Source organism: Chrysemys picta, chromosome 9 (genome assembly GCF_011386835.1).
Source record: "Chrysemys picta bellii isolate R12L10 chromosome 9, ASM1138683v2, whole genome shotgun sequence".
Taxonomy (NCBI): Eukaryota; Metazoa; Chordata; order Testudines; family Emydidae; genus Chrysemys; species Chrysemys picta.
In genome coordinates this window covers 38487641-38511329 of record NC_088799.1, presented here as the reverse complement: position 1 = coordinate 38511329, position 23689 = coordinate 38487641, and the positions used below count along the sequence as shown (strand labels likewise).

Genomic DNA, 23689 nt, shown 5'->3' with positions numbered 1-23689 from the left:
CCCATATAACTCGCTGCCCCTGGACTGGAGCCCAGGCTCTGAAACCCGGTGAGGGAAGAGGGTCTTGGATTCTGGGCTCCAGTGCAAGCAGGAATGTCTACTCTGATATTTTTAGTCCCAAAGAACAAGCACGAGTTAGTTGGCCCAAGCCCAGAGACTCCCTGACACATTTATTTTTTATTTTATTTATTTATTTAGACATACCTACTAGTGCCCTCCTGTAGCTTATATCAGAAGCTTCAATGGCAGAGGGGTGGTGCAGGAGGGCTACATGGGCTTTGCATCCACTGGGGACAACAAAAATTAAAGAACCTGGCTATTAATCTCTGAGGGCCAAATTCTGATCTCAGTTACAATAGTGTATATCTGGAGTAACTCCAAAGACTTGAATCTGTAATCAGTACTCCACATTCCCACAGAACAACTATAAACCAAACGAACACAGAATCTGCTGAGCATCATTTAGGGGAGCAGTGTTTAACAAGAATCCGGCATTACATCCAAGCATGGGGTCTGTTTAGTCTGAGCACCGCTTGTTTTCTTTCTGCTAGCTTGCTAAGAGAAATCCTGTTGGCATGTTCTGACAAGGATAACTTAATACTTGCCAACAGAAACATGGCAGGATACTGTGTGTATTTTTCCTGTATGTATGAATGCCAGTTTAAAATAAACAGGAAAACAAGTCTTTCAGTTCGAAGGCAATTTATAAAAATCTGTCTGAACATTACAACTGCTGGGGGGGGGGGAGGGGGAATAGGCAAAGAAACATTCCTAAATGCCTATTAACACAAAAGGGGTGGATGTATTTAGCACTGCAAATTGCTTTAAAGAAATTCTACAGCCATAAGCAATTTGTTAGATTTGGAATTAGCTGCCAGCTCCCTAACCTGGGCAGGTATTGAGCCACTGGCCTCAGTGGAGTTACTTCTACCTGTAACCAAGATTAGAATTTGCCCCAACATAAAAGAGAAACAAATTCTGCAGCCTAAACGAAGCAACAATTCCCCTTTAATAGATTACAGTGGATAAAGAGAATAGCAGAATGTGGGACAGGCAGCCATGATAATGGGAAATAGCTGGGACATCCCTTAACTTTGATTCCGGGTTTAAAACCTGTTCTGAGGGACAGCATGAAACGACCATACTGAAGTAACATCCCATGGGCTGAATTCTGGTCAGGGGCACATGGAGAGCACATATTACTCTCATATTAGAAGATGCACCAGACCCCATTTGCCACAAGCCACGAGTTCTACTTGTTGGTGTAGAGGGCATACCAACCTAATTCAGTCACTTCTCTTTTGGGAAAGCCAGTACCACGACCACAGCTACCCAGGGGCTGTGCCTGTACTCTCCAGACTCGGTGCAGCTAGTCCCAAGGCACCAGGGTACGAGGTGAAATCTCCTTGCATCCTCTCTTTTACCTTTATATTTATGTGCAGGACCAATCAAAATGCACTCTGCAATTTTTAAAAGCAAATTCCTCCACCGGCACCTCTTCTTTTTACATATGTTCAACCATCTTGTCTTCACTCTCAAGGCCTAAGGCGGTACTGTCATTGCCTAAACTTCAGCTCCCATTTCCAGCTACTCCCCTTCTCACATCATGTCACTTGCCAACTCCTCAACTCTCCCTTTTTTTCTCCTTCCACTCAAAGTCTCAAGAGTGCTCTATGATATAGATGCATGTATATGTATATGTAAATAGTTACCGGGCAAGGTTCCAGTAGATGGCCCTCAAGAATGTGAAGCATTGTTTCTGGGTTTTGTAGGACCAATAAAACTTCCTGTTGTTGTGCTCCACAAATAGCATCTTGTATGAAGCTTTTAAACCACTTCTGACGGATATAGTGTATCAGGGATCAGTAAAACTATGTAAGATGTGCTAACAATAGTCTTTAAATACCAGAGTGACCACTTGTCCCTTATTAGAAGGAATAGCTCTGGCTCCATGCCTAATGTCTCAGATCTCGTGTGTGTCAATATGGAATTTTCCTCCTTTCCTCAATCCTTATTCTGCCTTTACCACCATGACATCTGAGCACTTAGTTATTTCAGCAGTAATCATGAACATTTAATCCACTATGGCACAAATGAATGATTTTGTTTCCAGCGCACCATACTTCATTCATGGTGATATTCCTTAATGAGACACATTTTCTGCATTTCCCATACAGTTGTCTTTTATTTACTTGGAACGCAGATGTCCAGACAATCTATACCTGGTGAATAATTTTCTTTGCCATTTACTCTCAGCATTAAGAATATTAGATTTTATAGACAGAACTGTTTAAGAGCCTGCCAAGAAATCCAGATAAATACAATCCTTTTGCACTGTTCACTTGTCAGCTTTTGAAGGTCTCCCACACAGAAGTACCTTTTAGACAAAAAATATAAGATGTTGATCATTCTTCTAAAGCAGTTTTTCTTACTTGAGTAAATAGATTTGGTCAGGTGCTGTCATTTTGGCTTCGAATGTGCTATGGGTACCTCAAAAGAGTTAGGCTGCACCATTTGTGCTTCTTGAATCAATCATACATCATCAAAAATGCCAAGAATCTCAGAGGATGGAAGATAATAAAATGATTAACATTTTTACCCTACCAGTGATACAGGCAGGTCACAGGCTTCAACAGCAACTGAAGGCTTGATTTCAAATATGCACTTTTGAGCGTATGATGTCTGCAAATATCAAAGAGCAATATAAAGCTTCAGCTCTTGCTTTACAGCCTGAGGCTAGAAAGGAGTTTTTAAAGCCATCAAAGTTCCTCGAGCAAGTTCACATTTAAGTATTTACATTTAAACTGAACAATCTAAAGATTTAAATTTTATTAGCTCTCCTGCCTAAGTGCGGCCACTGTCTTGTGCGCAAAGGTTAGATGATCTTTTTGCACATGGCATGATCTCCACTGCAGGCTTTTGTGAACAGTTGAGAAACGCTCCACACTGAATCAAGCTTGACGGTTTTTCATACTCACAACTTTTAAAAAGGTAACGTAGTGCTTTGCGCAAGGTGCCAGTATGACAACACTAGAAGATGGATCCCTTGGTTCTTCTGCAAATATTTACAGCACAGATACCAGCAGTGCAAGCTTTGCCACACTGCCCTGCCAATGTGCCTCATCTCTCTTCCTGAAGGACCATCTCAAGGAATGAAAGGGGAGTTTGTGCTTTCAGAGAAAGCAGTGCTGCTAGTTAGACTCTGGTATGCCCAATTCTCTTGGACTCTATCACACACCTCTTTTTTATTCCCCTATATTTCTCTGGAATTGAACCAAGTCCACTTTTCTTTATCTGAAATCTGTAGTTAGCAAATTATAAAACACACAAAGACTAGATGAGGAAGACAACCTCATTCTGCACTCTGCATAGTTTTGTAAAAACAAGAGCAATCTTCAGTCAATTCAGTTAAAAACAGAATGAGGGATGGAAATGTGGAGTCTTCAAGCCTTGAAACATACAGCCTTAGAATTAAAATCTTCCTTCAGGGTATCAGTAACAGATTAGATCACAGGTGCCACATAATTTCAATTCATGTAAGCTTTTAGCTGTTTTGATTTTGGTTTTATGTGTAGTGCTGAAAACAACTGAATTATTCATTTTAATAAACCACCATTGTGCCAATTACAAACTCCCCAGATGGAGCAAGCACTTAAAAAAATCAAGATGGCTGCCTTAACAGAAATGGTCAGGAAGGTGAGATAATTGCTAGGAATTTTTACTTACTGTTAGTGTTATTTCAAAGTCTAAATGATTTTTACTTACTGTTAGTGTTATTTCAACGTTCTAAACTAACATCCCGTGAAGTCATGAAGACATGGGGGAATAAAACAGGAAACAACAACTTTTTAAAAATTACTTTTTAAACTGGCTAGAGACAACACTGAAGACTGCAGAGTCCAAATGGTTGTGCAAACAAAATTCAATGATAATAGTGATCCTCAGTTTGGCCCAGAAGTCTTGTGGGCTGTCAACCACAGATCAGTTTGTATTCTGATCCTAGCCTTTTATTTCTTGGCCCTCATGCTCCTCAGCTGAGGGAAGAGACCTCTGAATGATCCCGTCTGGCTGTTGATCAGAAGAGCACTGATCATTTTTGGTGAACTCCTTAAAATGCGAAGCAGATCTCTCTTCTTCTGAGAGTGAAGGCCCCAAGTTTTATTTTGAGGCCATAAGGCAGAATTAGGGAAAAATGAGAAGGATGGGGGGAAAAGTTGTCCCCCCCATACAAAAACTAAGATTCCAACATTGTTTCTTTTTCTAACAAATTGTGAACCGCTTCTCATTTTTTAAGTCTCGACTTCTCTTACATCCCCTCCACCCCGTTTTTCAGCTCAGTTTTCTTACAGACATTTCCACAAATGTGATCCTTATTTATGCCCAGAGGAAACTGGTGACATCTGAAAGTGAATACACAAAATGAACAATTTACCGCAGTAGGTAAAGATCATTCTGTATTTGACTAAAGACAATGCCTACTCTGCCAAGCCTCCACTGTTTGCGACATTTGCTATTCTTCAGTTTCTAAAAATGATCTCCAGTTGAAGAGAAATCGCACATTTGCCACCAGCTCTAAAGCTCTCTCCCTTTGCGCCTGGGTTCACTCTCTTCAAATCACTTCTCTTGCTACTTTCTTCCCAATGCTAGCGTAATTGCAGCCTTTTTAACTTTCTGCACATGCAGCAGCAACAGCAACAGAGTGCGACATGCTCATAGAAATGCACTGCAGGGCCCGGCACGTCATCTACGACGTTCTATAGAAAACCCACAAAATCCTGCAGCACCCTACAAAATCCCACCAATCACCATGGCCCCAATTATTCTTGGAGCTGAAAGAATATTTGTTAAGCCTGCAGCTACTTGCATATTCAATTCACCTACAGTCTTATTTATGTGCGTGCACCAAGTCTTGATAACTAGAAGGAAAGACGCGGCCCTTCAGTCCGCATTCACTGTTATGCTAAGAAAGATAAATGGAGGCTGATTCAGAAGACAGATTTAAAGAATGTGGTATGTTATCTAGACAAACACAGTCTTCCCAAGGAGTCATTCTTCTGGGTTGTCTTCAGATCTTGCCTTTATTTGTTTGCTAAAATGAATGGATGTTATACAAAACTTGCTTCATATATTAGACAACAGTTATGTACAACCCCTCTCTTTTGCAAACAACCCAGCCAAATCTGCCTTATTCTGTTATTTATTAATGTGCTCCTATAACAGGATAGGATAGATTAAAAATAATAAAAAAGTTAATTTAAAATGTTCAATGTTTTACCACTAATTTTCAGGAATCTTTAAAAGGATATTTATGTCCACTACATATTACAATTTAACTTTAGCACTTTTGCAGTCTGCAGTAATTCTTCATGGAAACATTTTACAGAATTTAATCCTGATTAAACCAAAGGGTTCTATCGAAATTAAACATGGTTTAATAGAAATTTAAAACCTATAGACTTCAATAGAAAATGATAGTCTTTTCTCTCTCTCTCTCTCTCTCTCTCTCTCTCTCTCTCTCTCTGTAAACCAGCCTATAGTATTCAAAAGCAGGAATATAATTTTTGATTAAATTCTATAGGATAGTTCAAAAAGCCTAGAGAACAGTTATAATTTTTTTCTGTTAAGTTCTATAGACTTTTCCATATGGGAATCTTTGAAACAAAAAATAGAGAGATAGGCTTTGGTTTCCTTTTCTTCTCTCTAGAATTATTAAAAGAGAAAGGTCTAAAAAACACTGTAAATTTTTGTTACCTAGAGATTACAAAATATTACTCTCAGAGACCCCGAATCAAAGTACTCCAACATCCAAGTAGGTTACTAAATCAGAGTTTTGAGATACCAGCTCTTGAATTTAGTAATAAAGGCAGATTACAGTAATCTAAAGAGATGCCATGAAATCCTTCAAGTGTATGCAAAGAGCGGACACGCATTTACATGATTTGTTTGGGGAGGAGGAACGCACTGGAGTCCTGCCATAATAATAGAGGGCTCTCTTCATGCCAGTTCACACGTGGGGCCAAATCAGAAGTGACAAATCTGAGTGAAGGAAATGTCACTGGAAAGCTCAGCATTATGATGTCCAGCAAAACATTACCACTTTGATTACAGAGTCCAGTAGACATGCTACAGCTCTATTTGGCCCTCATGGCTCAATAAATCTCTCTGCAAAAAGAAAAACAGAAGACATCAAAGAATGAAATCCTTGGGAGTGTTTTTCATGCATATGGATAGATCTGAGACACTTTTTTCAACAGCAGCTACAAACTAACCATTAAATATATGAATGGAATAGGACTACCCTGACCACAGCCAGGTCAATTTACTAACCTGTTCCTCAAATCAGGAGTCATTGCAGAAACTCTGGAATTCAGAGACAGGCTATGTTTATTTGTGCTACATTGCATGGCATTTTAATTAGTAACTGTGCGGATTTAAAACCTCTGAATGGACACACAGGGGCAGTTGTGCAGCCTAGCTTTTGTGTTTCCACTCTCTGAAAAAAAATCCTGTTTGAGGACATCAGCAGGGGGTTAATGGAAGCTTTGATAAAAGTTCTCTGAATCCTTTTATTGTTGCTCAACTACAGACTGGATTCTGGTGTCTTTCTGGCTGCTCTCTGTAGATAGTAATTACTTGAGTCAGTTGGGAAGACAGCTAGAAAAATAAGAAGCCCATCTGAACATTTGGTAGCCACAAACCGTCTTTTATAAAGAATTGAAAACTCTTCCACGCAGTGCTTTTGGGGAATCAATCAGATTAGAATACCAATGGAGAGAGCTGTAGAGTGAACAAGCATTACCAAGAAGGGAAAATATGCAGCTAACTAATTCGTAGTAAATAAAGACCCATAGGGTCTGAGCTCACGTTTAGTTATTCTGAATTTGCTCTGGCATAACACAGATCAGAATGGGGTCCGAGGTATACATCTAGCTTAATGTTAATAAATGTAAATAAAAATAAAGGTTGGTGCTGCTCAGTCTTGACGATGAAACAATCTTTTCTGCTGAGGGCATGTAAAAATCTTCCATTTCCCATAGTGAACCATCAGATCTTTTAAAAAATGTGACCAACTTTTATTTAAATGCTGTAATTACTTCTTGGCACTATCTGACATGCAACTTGTCTAAGCTGTTCGCTGAACCCTGAAGCTGGTTATTTACTAAGACTCTTTAGAAAGCTTTTCTTTCCCCCATGACCGGGACTTATATTCCCCACCTTGAATACAAATTCATGGAAATGGGTGGTGCAGATGGCTTTGCCAGAAAGTAAGCAGTTGTTATTTTTATTTCTTTGTGTAAAACTGCAATTACCTTAAAATAATAATTTAATCTCTCCCAACAATAGTTTTCCTGGTTTTGCTTTTAAGATGGTAGCACATAAGCTTAGACTTATAATTACACCTTTCCTATACACCATCAGTAGAAGCAGCAATCTGTGTATGTATGAACACAGTGAGTTGTTAATGAGAAAACTGCAGTTCCTTATTTCTATACACTCTTTTACACTCATAATTAAATGTGCCTGGGAATTAATTTTCAACTGGCCATCACTATCTCTGATGTACTGACAGATCTCACATGTAAGCATTTGAGACAGCCAAATGCAAAGCACTCCTTACCTAACCACTTATTTTTTCCTTCCACGTAATTTCTTCTTTTATATGTTGGGATTATTTCTTTGTGGCCCTCTCCTACAACAGTCATTTGAAAGTTCTGTGGTTTCCTCAAATCCATTATTTGTGTTGCTTTAAAACTCTTTGTGGTAACGCAATGTGTTACAAGCCTTCAAACATCCAAAAGCAAAAGCAAAACTTTCTCAGAGAGACAATATGGGGGGAAAAAAGGGGCAGACTCTCAGTTGGTGATAATCATCATAGCTCAGTTGATTTCAATAAAGCTGGGACAAATTACACTGCTGAGGGTCTACATCAACATATTCAATTTAAAAAAAAAAGAGGTTGTTGCTTATGCCTAATAGATTAATTCCAAGTGTTAAAAATTCACAAAAGTTTAGATTAAAAAAAATAATACATACAATGTACTTGAATCTCTACCAAATCGTGCTGCAAAGCATTCAGTATCTGCCACTCTCACCATGTCACCCCTTCTCCAAATCTCCCCTTCACTAGCTTGGAATCTCCTTTCCAACAGAGTTCAGGAGTGATACTCTGCTGAGGAGACTGGGAATGCTGCTCCACCTCCTTTAACATAAAATAAAACATTTCCCATTTCCAATCCCCTCTTTTCATGATTCTGGAATGGAACTTTGCCAGCTCTGCCACAACCTACAGCACAACAAGAGCACAACAGCCAGGGGGAAGCACATGTCCCATGCACTGGGCCTCTAGCATGACCCAGATGTTCTCCAAGTCACTTTAACTCAGTTTTTTGGGGACCAGAGTCATTCTAAAGAGACTATATTGTCTCAATGCAAAACAGAGTCTACGTAACACACTTCCTCCTCCCCATTTTGTGTGGTCATGCAAAGGTCTCTGTTGCTGGTCCAGTCCTTGACAACATAACATTACGCTCTGATGTGTCTCAGAACTGCAGTTCCAAAACACAAGGAATCGAAGCAAGACACACAGGTAGATGGTCAATAAAAACGTGTAATAACCATGAGCCACTTGAGTCAGCAATAGCCTGAACAAAACATAACAACAGTCCAAATGGCAGGTCTGGAGCTGCAGGCTCTGAGTTACTGCACACACCCAATGCTGTGTACACACATACAGGAAGAGAAACTGGAACACTGAGTTCAGCAAGCAGGAACCAGGAATCAAACAGGAACAAGGAGCAGGAAGCACTAAGCAGGAAGGTAACACACCCATACCCACGACAGTCATCCTAGTCTCCTACAGTAGATTGTCTGATCCTGATCCCTTTGGCCCATTGGGAGCAACTAACTGGTAAAGGGGTGGTAGAGAAAGGTGGGGTCGTGGTGGTAGGAAGATGGTAGGAGGTGGGGCCATGCTGGTAAAAAGAAATTTAAAAAATATATATATATACATTTTCTCTAACTTCTCCCAAAATGGAGGGCATCTGATTGTGACTAGTAAACTGGTCTGTCCTGGGTGTCCTTCTGATACCTCATTGCTACTGGATCTTCAGCTATGGAAACAAAAAATTACCCCACTGCCTTATATCTGCTATTGGCCAGAATACTGCACATCAGACACAGGTCTAGCCATGGCAATCCACTCATTCATTGCCTCCAGGCTTGATTATCATTCACAACTCATTCACCTCTTGAAAAACCTGATACAATATGCAGTAGCCTGTCTACTTGCCAACACACTGTCACAGTTCAGGGCAACTGTACCTGCATTCCCACTCAGTGGTCCACCAAGGGAACCCACTCAAGGCTCCCAGCTCCTCATAGATCATTTCTAGTGTAGCGACCCCACCTGTCTCTCCCTCCTGACCATGGATTTTCCAGGCTGCACAGTTCCCTGCCTACAATGTGAGTTCCCCAGCAAGTCACACTATCTTAAGAGACTTGTGTTTGCTTTGTTCTCTCCTCAGAGGCTATGAACATTTGTAAATTGCCTGTAATTAGAACTTACCTCACAGCTCTTTATAAGCAAGCACATTAATTCTTAAGATGAAAGCATTACAGAGAAAACACATTAAAAACAATAAAAGAGCCTGCACGCATGCTAGATGTTTACCAGAGGTCACCCATCAAGTCTTATGGGGACTGTGCATGTCAAGTCCTTCCAACCCCTCTGCAAGGATTCTCCCTCTCCCCCGCCTCCTGGAGAGAAAGACCTGTCCATCTGCAGGATCAGAAAGAAGACCCTGAGTCAGTTTAAACTCAGGTTATTTATCTAAAACTCCTTTCTTTGGGTATGTCTATACTAACCCCTGGATCGGCGGGCAGCGATTGATCCAGCATCTAGTCTAGACGCGGTAAATTGACCCCCGAGCACTATCCCGTCAACTCCAGTACTCCACCGGCGCGAGAGACGCAGTCGGCGTCGATGGGGGAGCGCTAGCAGTCAACTCACTGCAGTGAAGACACTGCGGTGAGTAGATCTAAGTACGTCGACTTCAGCTACGTTATTCACATAGCTGAAGTTGCATAACTTAGATCGATTCCCCTCCCGCCCCCCAGTGTAGACCAGGCCTTTGTCTGTTGGTCTCTGGAAAATCCAGTTTGAACTAGTACATGCGAGCATCTCCAGTTACTTCTCTGGAGGTGCTACAACCTGCCTAATCACCCCCTGCTGTCAGTGGCGTAGCCAGGTTCTACCAGCAGGGGGGAGCAAACAAACAAAAAAAAAGGCGCCGAAGCAGCAGAAAAAAAGAAAAGAAAAAAAGAAAAACCCAAGTCTTGCCGCCGAAGACTGAAAGACTTGCCTCCGAAGACCTGCTGCCGAATTGCCGAAGACCCAGAGCGGCTGGGGTGAGTGTAAAAATTAAAAAGGCGCCACTTTTGGGGAATGTGCTCAGTGGGGAGCGGCCACTCCCCCAGGTCCTCCCCTAGCTACGCTACTGCCTGCTGTTCTTAGTTCTTGGAGGAGTTGTGGTCATCCACACCACATCCCATGAATACATCATTCCACACACTGAGGAGTCCTACTCAGTTCCCTGTCCTGATAGTCAAAGCTCTCCTTCCCTCCCTACCTGTGCAACCACCGCTCCCTCAAGGGACCATGACCTTCCAGAAAAACTACATTCCACTAGAACGATGAACTGTAGGCCAACAGGTGGAGGCTTGTGAGCACAGAACAGAGAACTTTCACAGGAGCTGGAGCTCACTCGTGCAACCTTGGCCCTCACAACTTTCAGAATGAAACTCCTTTCTTTGACTCAATTTCCTTTCAATAATATTTTCAACACACTCATGCCCACATTCCTGCTACCACTCACTCCCCCACATAAAAAGGCATGCAAACAAAAAACCTGTAAACTAATTGGGCTGTTTATTCTTCCTGTAAGGGATAGTTATTGTGGTTTCGATTTTTAAAATAGTTAGGCTGTGCTCAAGTCCTGCAGTGACAGAGACAGATAGATTAGTTAGATAGACAGATCTGATGAATCAGTTGATTTTATTTTCATATGAACATGAACATTATATGAACAGTGACAGTTTGTGGCAAGCAGGGATGTGAATCTACCCTGCACAATCCTGCCATACACTAACTGTCCATGGGGACTCTGCTGCTGTGCACTAACTGTTTGCTTTGTAAAAGGAGTAGATTAAAGTGCCCTAAGGCATGTTAATGCTCATTGGCAGGGTCCACATGGACAGTTGGTGCATGGCAGGATAGTGCAGGGTAGATTCACACCCAGGCTTGCTGGAAACTATATGTTTTTGTAGGCAAGCCCTAAGTGTGTCCATGTGGTTGCTGCTGCTTCTTTTAATTCCTGCAAATTAACAACCTCTTTATATATCTCTATATTTCGGTGTAGAGCAATTCTTTATGGCTGAGTTATGAATACCTGGGGGGAGGGAGGGTACAAATGGAAACACTGACAGACCCTTAGTTTTAGTGGCATTGGTATTCAAATGGAAAACACTAACAAGCCCTTAGCTTAAGTGGCATTGGCAGGTTTTGCTCCAAGTATGGAACTCAAACTAAGGGCCATATCACGCTCTTGATCTCTGCATGCAACTTCTATTGTTGTCAATGTATGCAGTGTACACTGTCTGAGGGCACAATATATCCATGGATCCTTATTTGCTTTTGCACAGGCTAAATCAGACTGGCAGAACATAGGACCCTATATGCATTTTCTGTGCTGCGTGGTGCAATGTGTGTGGAATGCTAATCAACGTCTGAAAGGAAAGACTGGCTTTGAAAGAAGTTACTCCAAAAGATGGAATAAGAATTTGTTCCTCTATCATAAAATCCTGTAGAGATGGTGAGTCATTTGGAAGCAAACAAGCCAACCTGACCTCTTTGATTTTCCAAAAATTCTAGTTGTTTAAATAAGGCTCCTTTCAAGGGATCATTTAGATTTTTCTTTGTTTTAGTAATTGTGCCTCAATAAGAAAATGGAGGACAAAAAAAAAAAAGAGTCTCAGCCTCTTCCTTCCCCACGTTCAGCTTGAATATCTAGAATGGATATGGATACCACAATTTGATAAAATCATTACCACTGAAATGAGGCCCCAAGGAATACTCAACTCATTTGGGTCCATGCTGCAGTGGAAGGTGTCCAGCCCAAGCACTGATAACTCTATGGCTTAGATAGTTACTACATAAAATGGAAGGCAAATAACGGCAGGGTTCTGTATGATGCTGAGGGACCAGGGGAGCATGTGACGGGGGAGGGGAGAAGGTAAGATTGGAGCATGATCTGCCACAGTTCTCTGCCTCTGAGATGAAGCATCTTTGAGACAAGCAAATAGACAGCTAGACAGACTGGGGGAGGGAGGGAGGAAAGGCAGAGATGGACAGAAAGTCTGAGATATTCATAAGATCCTTTCTTGACTCTGATCACTAGCACTTTTTAAAACATCCACAGTCTGGTGTGATGAGGGAAAAGATCAGGTCTGCTTATTTATACAGTATTTCTGTCCTAATTGGTATATCCTGTATCCATCTAACTGCCATGGTCCACTTAAGGAGAAACTGAGCCGAAGGTAACCTAACAAGGTAACAAATCACCAGGCGACCTGTTTATGTCTATTCATAAACATCAGCCATGTAATTTCTTCGAGAAAAGGACCAAAAAGAGAGCCTTGTCCCCTATAAATTGAAACCGAAAAAGGAGGGAGGAAGGAAAGCAGCATAATGATCTTCTAGTTTGAATCTCATCTGAAGTTTGTTTGTTCCTGTTGACCCTCATTCCACATGAACTGCTTCAGCATCAATGCAGAACACTGCCCTCACCACGCTATGCGGCCATACACACAGATCGAGGAATATTCCCAGTGAACTGGGCTGTCTGGTTTGAGACCTAAACAGCTTAGGATGTATTCTAATAAAAATATAAACTATACTGTGCCCCCCTCCATGAAACAAAGGCTTCCTGCTTGCCATGAAAGCTCTTTATTGAGAGATTTACTTTTAATTTTGAACAGCTTCGCAGCATTATCCTCTGGGAAAAAATAAGGCTATGAGATTTGTGTGTCATTCAGTCAACCTCCTGGTAGAGTTTCCAAGTCAAAGAGAGCCTCTTTTGGCACAGTACGAGAATGGTGTCCCTGCAGCTCTTCCACAAGTGCTTTCACTTCACTTTTAGATGATGGACTAATTGTGATTTTATTTGGTCATGAACATAGACAGCAAGGCAAATTCGCCACAGGTGCTAAAAAACATTGATTACAGTCATTTGTTGTGCTTGTTGCAATAATGATACTGCCAGTAGGTTTCAACAACATCCCATTTCATGTTTTGATTCTTTATAATATATCTATATTTCCAAGTTTAAATGAGGGGAAGTGTCCTGTGTGTCAGTTTCCCAGGTACTAAAAAAGTATCATTTTATAACTAATGTGCAGAAAGCTGAGCTGAATTCTGCTGCCAAAATGCTTAAAATGTCACCAGGTTGAAGTTTTATTTTGAACATTAAAGAGAGATTTTCAATTGGTTTGAGACCAGAAATTTAGTCTTAAAAGGAAACAGGATCTTTTAAGGAAGCAGGATCTAGGACTAGTACATTTTTCAATATATTTCTCTCCTCCCCTCCCCCCGCAAAAAAAAAAATCAATGACAAAAGTTGTGTTTATTTTCATATAAACATTTTCCTGCAGCACTTGAAAACTGAGAAGGGCTGCTAACTGAAAAAAATATATATAGACAGAAGTGAATAGCCTAGTTCAATGTCTCAGCTGAGTTGAGTAAAATGGCAAAAGCAAACACAAAGCACCTGTGCCCTTCAACTGTACCTCTACTGTAGCTGCAGTACCTATCTTCAAGCTCATATCACGTACAGTAATAAATATACTGATTTCCCAGTGCCTTCCATCTGCCCCCCACATGCTCTCTCCTAAAGAGGCTCACACATACAGATCATTTTTATATCAACATTTAAAAACTTACTCTGAGATTTCAGGAAATTGCACATTTTGTAGTTAGTAATGAAACATTTTCTGAGAATGGCATATCCAAATCATAGAATATCAGGGTTGGAAGGGACCTCAGGAGGTCATCTAGTCCAACCCGCTGCTCAAAGCAGGGCCACTCCCCAACTTTTTTTTTTTTTACCCAGATCCCTAAATGGCCCCCTCAAGGATTGAACTCACAACCTTGGGGTTAACAGACCAATGTGCAAACCACTGAGCTATCCCTCTCCCCAAGTCATTACTGCGTTGGCTGGGAATCGAACCCACATCAACTGCTTAGAAAGCAGCTATGCTCACCACTATACCACTAACAAATCAACGAATCCCCTTAGCAGATACTTGCACACTTAACACGCAGCCCCCTGCCCGCCTCACTCCGCAGATTCTGCTCACTCACTTAATAGACTTAGGGCCATATGCACTCACAGAGTGTTTGCTTGAGTGAGGACCTCAGGATTTTACCCTAGAGGGCTGCTCACGTGAGTAAAGAATCACATTCATGGAGTGCATCTATTTTTTTCTTCTGTCAAGTGTTGGAATGTCTTAGGATACATAGCAAAAATTTGTAAGGTGTTTTAAATTCTTTCAGTTTTAACAGCTAAAGTTGGCAAAACAGCTTTTTTTATTGTAGATCAGTGGTCCCCAACCTTTTTGTGGCCAGTAGCACATTCATGTTTTCAGAAGAGTGTGGCGGGCACCAACAATTTTTCAAGGCTTATTTTGTATTTGTACAATAAAAAATATGAAAAACATCATATTTAATATTACATAATATATGAATCCAGATAGAAGAGAGAAGCCGGAGAGAAGCCGCGAGGACAGAGAACACCGGCGCCCGCAGCCCCGTAGTACTCTCTCTCCAGTAGGCGCGGGGCCCCAGCTTCTCTCCAGCTTAAGCCGTGGCCCCGCGCCTGCCTGGGACCAAGAACACTGGCGCCCGCAGCCTGCAGCCCCGGAGTTCTCTGTCCCCGGCAGGCGCAGGGCCGCGGCTTCTCTCCCCTGCTGGGCACTAGGCGGGCGCACATAAATGCCCCGGTGGGCGCCATGGCGCTCGCGGGCACCGCATTGGAGACCATCGTTGTAGGGGCTTGAGTCTAATCTAATTTATACTAGTGTAAATCGGGAGTAACTCCAGTGAAATCAAGGCAGTTACACTGGTGTAAAAATGGCGTGAGAGCAAAAACATGCCCTGTGGATGGATATATATATATGGTTATATATTTAACCATGGCAGTGTCTCTTTATAATGAAATATTACAACAGAAAATTGCTGCCATAGGAATTTTAGTGCACTCCAGACTCCCATTTACAATGATTACATGAATAACTACTTGTAAAACCCAAGAGCCCAACCTTGCAAACCTTTACTCAACCAAGCAGTCCCACTGAAGTCAAGGGACTGTTTGCATATGTAAGGATTAACTCCAGGAAAGGTTTGTAGATTCGGGCCACAAGTTCTTGCTTTTCACATGGCTATCCTAGGACGTTATATGCCCAATGTGATGTGAAGTGCAGGGGGCGCAGTCTGGCACCTTTGAGTTCCTTTTCATTCACACTAGCATAGTTTTCCCTGGCCTCCTGAAGCACTTGATAGACTAATGGCAGGAAATATTGGCAAAAATACATTCCTCCTGATATGAAGATCTGTTACCCGTGGATAATAAACAAAATCAATTCTGGTTTGCATATTCAATCAGATTCCGGTCTGAATATTAAATCATAAGATGGCAGAATTTTTCATACAGTAGAGGGATCCCACTTAATTATTCATGCATACATGCATCCACTAACCCACACACATGCCAAAAAAATCAAAAGCGGTTTCTCTGCTAGGCATTCACTGCACAAAACACAAATCCCGTTGCAGTCCTCAACCTGGGTGTTTCATATTCTGTATGGAATGCTCTGCTGAAGCTCCCTCCTAAGATCCTCTCTGTGTTTTCTGCTAGTGCTGGCCAAATTAATAGTTTGCATTTTGAAATCACAATTTAAGGGAATATCATCAGTTAAAAGGTTCTACAAAAAAACTACAGGACCAAATTTTCAAAGGAACCACGACTCTAAAATTGTATTTGTAATTTTGCCTGCATAATTAAGTGTATTTCTAACTGGTTAGATATTTATACAACAGTGTGCAACAAAACCATGATTCTGTACATAAATGGTAACTACGGACCCATTCCTACAGGTGTTGGGTCCCTTTCACTTTAATGAGAGTTGATGCCATTTGGCACCTTGCTGGATCAGGTCATATATCTGAGGGTCTGGTAGCAGGATGTCTAGAGATCTGAGTTGTACAAATGCAAGTGCATATGTAAATAATTTTGCACACACACTGCCAGCGTGGAGGCTGTATTTGAAATTTTGTCTGTGTCTGAATAAAAACAGTTTTCATTAAATTAAAATTTAAAAACAGAATCTGAACTGAATACTGTAGTTCTCCTGCAGTCAAGCAAAGAGAACCAAAACCAAAAAGTGGAATGGAGTGTAGTCTAAATAGAGATGAAACTTACAAATCAAGTTTCATTGTCTTGGCAGGATGACACGCAAAAAAGCAAACAAAATAGCATAAACGGTGAAAGGTTCATTTGATATTAAAAAACTATTTTAGTTTTGATAAATGGAAATGTTGTTAGTAACTTGGTTATGAAGATATTTAACAATGGGCCAGATTCTGCTTGCCATTTGTAAGGGTGCATAGTGTGTAGGAGAAGCATGCAAAGAGTCACTATCCCTGATCCTTGAATAGTCCCTGTAAGTGCCGGGCAAAGCTTAGGGAAGTCAGATTGCTCCCCCTGTAACTTCCATCCTAATCACTTCCACTTTTAGGGTCTCTCCCACAGGATGCAGAGAGAAGGCAGGGCCGTAGCTCCACCCCCTTAGCACTACCCAATAATCTGAGACTGGAGACAGACCACTATCATGCACCAATAAAGTGCTGCAATGGGAAGGGGGCACTGCTGCTGCAGAATGCCTCCCAGTGTGGTGCAGATCTGCACTGCGCCCAGGGCAGGGCTGTACCTAAAAGTCCTAATCAAACCCTTCTGTTTTTCTGCCCACCGCTTACCTTTGAACATTAACATTACTCCATATAAATGATCCTGAAAATATGGATCCGGACCAGCACTATATATTTTGGGTTCTCTTCATTAATTTGATTACAGGAACTGAAGTGAGGGCATTTGCAAAAAGCAGAAGGGGGAGGAAGAGGAGGAGAGTGTGTTTAGAGGCCTACCTGCTTGGTTAGTCGTCACAGTGACTGAGACAGCCTGGTCCTGGCTGGGATTTTGCTTGGACACCCCGTTCACTGCCCAGATTTCAAAGGTGTAGTTAGCGTGGGCCAGAAGGTCAGTAATAGAGACCTTGGTGGTTTTCAAGCCGTTCTGCTGGGGGCTGAAGTGCACACCGCTGCCACATGACCGACAGCGGTTGGGGTCGCCAGCTCCACATCTCTTGCACACCACGTTGTAGGAGATGTCGTCGCGCCCACCACTGTTCTGAGGGGCGCTCCACTCCAAGTTCACTGACGTCTCATTGACATTGGAAATCAGGTTCAGGGGAGCGGACGGAGGGCCTAGAAAACAAAAATACCTTATCTTAATAACACGTGAAAATATTCCTTCAGGGCATCTCAAAACTCTGTCTCCAGGATGGGCTGAGTGCCCCAGCTCCCACTGCACACAATGATAGTAGAGACTGTGCAGCATATCTCACTGTATTGGCCCCTTAATGAAGGTGAAAAATTAACTCGTTACTAAATAATAACCATACCCTGTGAGGAGCACAAAGCATTTTTCAGATATTAACCAAAGTTAACTCTTGATATTTTATCATAGGTTTTATCACAGATTTTATAATATTATTGATTTTTTTTTAAATCTTTTGTGATCTCCTGATGGTAGCATCAAACTCACAAACTTTTGTGCGTATTCAACATCACTGGAGTTCCCCATTACATATAATGGGAATAATGCCTAAGGCAGTCCTCGGTCAAGATGGCCATCATCTCCTTATATCTTTCACTCGTGGAAAGCTCCCACTGTTACCAATTACACTGAAGCCAGTCTGAGACCCCTGCCTAGTAGCCAATGGACAGGTCTGCATTTTTATTTATGTATTTAAGGCAGGCATCTCCCTCCACGGGCTCAAAAGTAACAGGAACATCAAAAAATTAAGTTTTAAATCACATGATTTTAAAGCCGACCTCATAATTTTTTTGAGGTCAGACTCATGATTTTGGAAAACTTGAGATTTGGCAAGAATAACTCAGAACACCCTTGTGTGTTAGGTAAAGGATTTTATACCCTAAGAAACACTTTATCAACCAGTGAAATGCAGCCACTTCTGGGGGATGGAACACTGTAGCTACTTAACGATGCACATGGACATTACAACAACTGAGAACAGGAAATAAGGAAGAATACTGTTTCTGATGCAAAAGTAACTGCAGGGGGAATAAGGTAGGCAGAAAGTAAGAAAGAGAGTGGATAACTGACTAGGATATTGAAGGCCCTTCTCTGAAGGACATGATCACATGTGCTTAACAGTCTCGGATTTACATTTTATGACCCCAAAAGATATTGGGGAGCAACACTTTCCTAGAAGATCACAATCTAAAATAGGACTTTTAGAGCTAGTCAAAAAATGGGGAAAAAAATTGGCAAGTTTTCCTGAAAATTCTCTCTCTCAAACTATGTTAGTTCATCAACATTTAGAAATTCAAAAAATTTCAACCATCTCTACAGGGAAACAGAGGGAGGCCAGGAAAAAAAAATTCCATTCACATTTTTCATGTTTTTTAAAAATTCATTAATTGTTTTAGAAAAACCAATTGTTTTTGAAAAAACTGAAAAATTTCAGCCAATTTTGTGATGTGTAAAAAATAAATTAATCATAATATGACAGGTGGCAAAGAGATAGAAACACCCATCAGGCAATGGCCACAGACTAAATGAACAGAGCTGAAGTAGGATTATATTATTGACACTGCAAAGCAACTCAATTGTAGCAGAAGGTAACATTGAAGGGATTATGCAGTTTAAAGGATGGTAAAGGGACAGGTTTGATCTGCTTGCCCAGACTCAATAGGGATAAAAAGGCCTCAGCTTTGGAGCAGACTGTAGGGGCAGTATCCTCCGTTTAGGAAGGGGAAGATTGTTAGGGCCATGTCATATCCTCAGTCCACACTTGAAAGTCTCATGAAGCCAGAATGAGTTTTACATACAGAAAGGGGCCATCCAGTCCTGGGTCTTTAGCATGTGGGGCAGGTGGGTGAAGGAAAAAGATCATAGATACAGAGACTAGATCAATCTATTTATCTATCTAAGGTACCGAGATACTCCATCCCCCTAGTATCTGAGCGCCTCACACAGTAACAATTAAAGAGCAACCCCTCAGATCCAGCCCAGCTTGTGAAACATTGCTTCTCTCTCAGAGCTAAACCTTCTACTTCTGGGCCTGAAAGGCAGTGGAACTGGTGAGGTCCAATGAGTAAGGTGGTCAGGCCACAGGAAGCCTCTGCAGGGGGTAGTCTGCACTCTTTGTTCACCACAGAACAGTGCTCCATGCAGGTTTTTATTTATAATTTCTTATTTGTACTATGGTAGCACCTAGAGATCCCAGTTGAGATCAGGGCCTCAGCGCCTTAAGATCTGGACTGTACATATACACAGTAAGTGACAGCCTCTGCCATGACAAAGGATAGAAAAAAGGAATAAGTATTATCTCCGTTTTACAGTGGGGAAACTGAGGCATAGCCACTCAAGTGAGGGTTACACAGGAAGTGTGCTGCAGAGTCAGAGACAGATTGATCCCAGACGTCCTGGGTCCCAGTCTAATGCCTTAACCACAAAGCCATCCTTCCTCTCTGTAAAAGTTGATGTAAAATTCCATGAAGGGGGGTGTTTCAGAATCAAGCAAGGAAAAAGCATATCCAGTCAGTGTATAAGTATTCAGATCCACTTGTCAGAATAGCCCCTGAATGTAATAAGGGTGAGGGCAGTGGTCCAGGACACCACTGTAGCCATGAGCTGCAGTAACAGCCACAGAAATACTCGTTGGACACTGAGCAATGGGCAAAGGGAGGATTCTCATTCACCCTCCAGAATCACAAAGCTCCTTTACGCAAAGCCCATTTGCTCAAGCTACGCACACAGGGTGACAGTATTTGTCCCTCAGTATTTCTGTCTTGTGGGAAATTTTGCCATTCCACCTTCCAGCAGTTTCATCATCACAAGAGAATTAAGAAGTTAAAATGTCTTTTGGAAAGTAAATAAAAAAGCATCCAGAAACAAACAGCAGAAGTACATCCCAATAAACTGAGGGCAATCAGACCCCATTCTCGCCTGCTAAGGGAGTTGAACACCAATGAAGATCAACGCATCCCAAAAAATGCTCAGTACCTCGCAGGACTAGCCCCTGGACAAACACAGCTCCTTGCTTCGTGGAAATGCCAAAGTGTTTTAAAGTGAGACGTTTTCTACAGACTTGCCACGACACTTACTATAACGCCACCACCTTTGAGAGCATCTGCCCAGTCTTGTTTGCATGTCTGGAGAGCCGTGAGAAGGGCTGCCATTAAGGCGAGTCTAATTAGTGCTTTGCTGCTTAAAAGAGGACCAGCTTATAAAACACTTACTCTCAACAAGTAGTACCTTACTCTTCAAAAAGTCTCACTGACTTCAATGGGGGGCATTCATGAAGTAAGATACTGAATACGAGCAAGGTTTGTACAGTCTGGCCTATGATATACTTCAAATATCCTAAACAGCTGCATCTGGCTCAGACACTGCAGCAACTTTTGAGTTAAACCTAGAGTTACTCTGAAGTCCATTAAGGCATTAAGATGCTTTTCCAAGGCTCTATGTCCAGTTTCACGTGGGAAAATGTGCCACAATGAATCAAGCGCCTCAGAAGCAAAAAGTCAGTAATTAGTATGTGGGACGGGGTATGGCAGTGTCTAAACAGAGAAGCAACGAAGTGGAAAACTAGGGAAGCAGATGCTTACAGGTCACAGAGATGAGCACACCACCTCCAGCATGAAAAGGAAGATGCGGGGGAGTTACCAAATGATGATCTGACATTAAGGTGAGGGGAAAGGCAATTTCCTTTCCTCCTAAAGCATATTTGCTAATGGAGCTATAAGAATTAGGAGTGGGCAGAGTTTTCAGATTGACAAGTCCAGTTTCAGTCTGTTTTATAAAACACAGGGCATTTTTCCTATCTCATCTGCGATCGGCACATCCTTTGTTTCAGACATGCCTAGAGCTTCCTGTGCCAGGTCAGAAGAAAATACCCTTTACAATGACACAAGGGAAAATCCTTTCATGGATACAGAGGGCCTTAAATAGAGTGAAGCCAGTGTTTTTCCACTGCAAAGCAAGTGAAGGGAGCAAACACGCTACTGGGATCACACAGGGAAACGGCATCTTCTCCAGGCCAGAGAGCTGCATTCATGGGGGTTCCCCTTCTGGGCCCTCCTGGAGGAAGGTTTGGATATGGGACAGGAGGGGTTGGGGTGATGGCTCTGCGCCGTGTTGCCAATTCTTGCGAAGTCTCATCATTTATGGTGCTTTTCTAAAAGCCGCAGATGCAGGAATCATAATAGTGCATGTTCCACAGACAAAGAGGAAAGGGAAGTTTTGAATTTTACTACTTCTTGGACCCCATAAATTCCATTTCACAACAGTCACTCTACATCAGTCTAACCCATGAGGTAACTTGAAGCAAACAGGGGACCTTGAGCGTAGCAGGAGAGGTACATTTCATCGCACTGCATTGTGTCGATCAATTTTCCAGAAAAGCATTAAAAAGCTCTGTTTAGAAAGAGTTTTTGTTTAATACAGAAATGATCCTTGTCAGATGACTAATGTTGTCCCTAACCTTGAACCATCTAACAACCAGAAGAGATGGCATTGTGTGCACTTGCCAAAATGGTTCTGTCAGAAAAAAAGTGTTGCTCTGTGAGTGTGCTAAACCATTGCAAAAGGCAAGTGGTACAAAGAACATTTCATGCAATTGGATCAATGCGCCTGCCAGGGCTTCCTCACATAGGGATTGATTATGCCCAGTCCTTCATGCATGCACAAGGGAAAGGAAAGGCACCATTCCCCTTTTGGCTCAGGGTCCTGGCACAATCACAGTCCTGGCACCCAAATATACCAGGACTGTGCAAATCTAGCACTACTGCTGGCACAGGACTCCCCAAAAGGAGTAAAGAATGGGGCCACAACCCCATTACAGGACAGCAGAACAGTTCCTGTGTGCATGGAGGAAAGTGAATACTACACTTTGTCAAAGGGTGGCACTGTGACTGCAATCTTGGAAACACTATGCTGACCTGAGGTGTTCCCACAAGGGCAGTGTCTCTTAGTACTACCCACTACCATGACCTGTGATATACAGGCACAGTCTGACACGTCACATAGACATACCTTCAGAGTCCCAACCTACCCTGTCTCCCTGCTGCTGTAAATCCCCCTTGACCTACATGGCCCGTAAAAGGCTTGAGAAATAATCAGCCCGGGGGCATTAGGGTTAGAAATTTGAATACATTGTTTTAGGTGATTGCATGTGAGCTCTTGCTACAACTAAGGTTTTAATACCAGGGATTTTACATATTGCATTTTTATTAGTGATCCGCCCAACAAGGTGTTTCTCTGAAAGCCTCCCTGGGTGTGTGCATACAGTAAATTCAATTATACCTTTCCACGACTGGACCCAGATAGACTTGTTTGGCACAGGAAATACTATTTTCATTAGACCAGATAATTTAGTCCAGCAACAATACGTGGTTAGAAGGTTTGGATTAAAGGACAGTGGAAGAAGAAAAGAAAGAAAGGATTCCAGCAAAGCAGCTCCTGTACCAGTTTGTTGTTCTGCATAGTGAGACGCCGCAAAACGAGGAATTTATAGCATGGGTCTCAAGCCATCAAAGCTGCCTCAGCCTGACAGGATGTCAGCATTCCATCTCGAAACAACCAACATTCTGAAATTCTGGATGGTCTTTTAATGTGGATGGTACATGCTAGGGTGTTTTATCTAGTGATAACATATACCTTTTCTTACCAAGACTCCTGAAAGGTTTTCTCTTACACAAAAGCTATGGGGAGGGTTTATTTTTTCCCCTTTGTCTTTGGATTTACGTGGGCAAAGCATTTAAGATAAAGTGTTTTCTTTTTAATGAACCTGAATTGTCATTACAGGATATCTTAGTAATGCTTTTTCTATTAGATAAAAAAAAAAAATCAATTCTAGGATCCAGCATGGGTTTAACATCCAGGGTGAAAATATGCCTCTCATGTTTTTAAAGTGAATTTAGTGCTTGTGAGAGGTGCTAGATTGATAGCACTGACAACTAATGTCTATTTAGCCACAGAAGAGTAGCTGTGCAAGCTTGCCCCAACTGCCCTGCCGTAGTGACTCAGCTCTGTTACCAGAGGGATCAGCACAAGAAGCTGGAGGGCGTGCCTTTCTCTGTACCAATTCAGTCCTTGGCCTCTCTGCTGAGGGTGTCTATAAGGATACCTGTGTTGGTGGTTTTTGTGACTGTGACACTTTCCCATCAGTGACTATACTGATACCATCAGCAATCAGCTGGTAACAATTTCTGTTTACTATCAACCTGGGCTAAGATTTTGTTTACTATCTTGAAAGAGTGTGTGTGTGGGTG

The 23689-nt window shown here is 41.9% G+C and overlaps 1 protein-coding gene across 1 annotated transcript in view; it reads right to left on the bottom strand.

Annotated features, from left to right (window-relative positions):
* The window catches only part of EPHA4 (EPH receptor A4), a 142472-nt gene that overhangs the window by 43659 nt on the left and 75124 nt on the right, over positions 1 to 23689 (bottom strand). The window contains exon 5 of the mRNA XM_065558046.1: positions 17255 to 17593. Within this exon, the coding sequence (XP_065414118.1) occupies positions 17255 to 17593 (339 nt within the window). The remainder of the gene's footprint in view (positions 1 to 17254; positions 17594 to 23689) is intronic.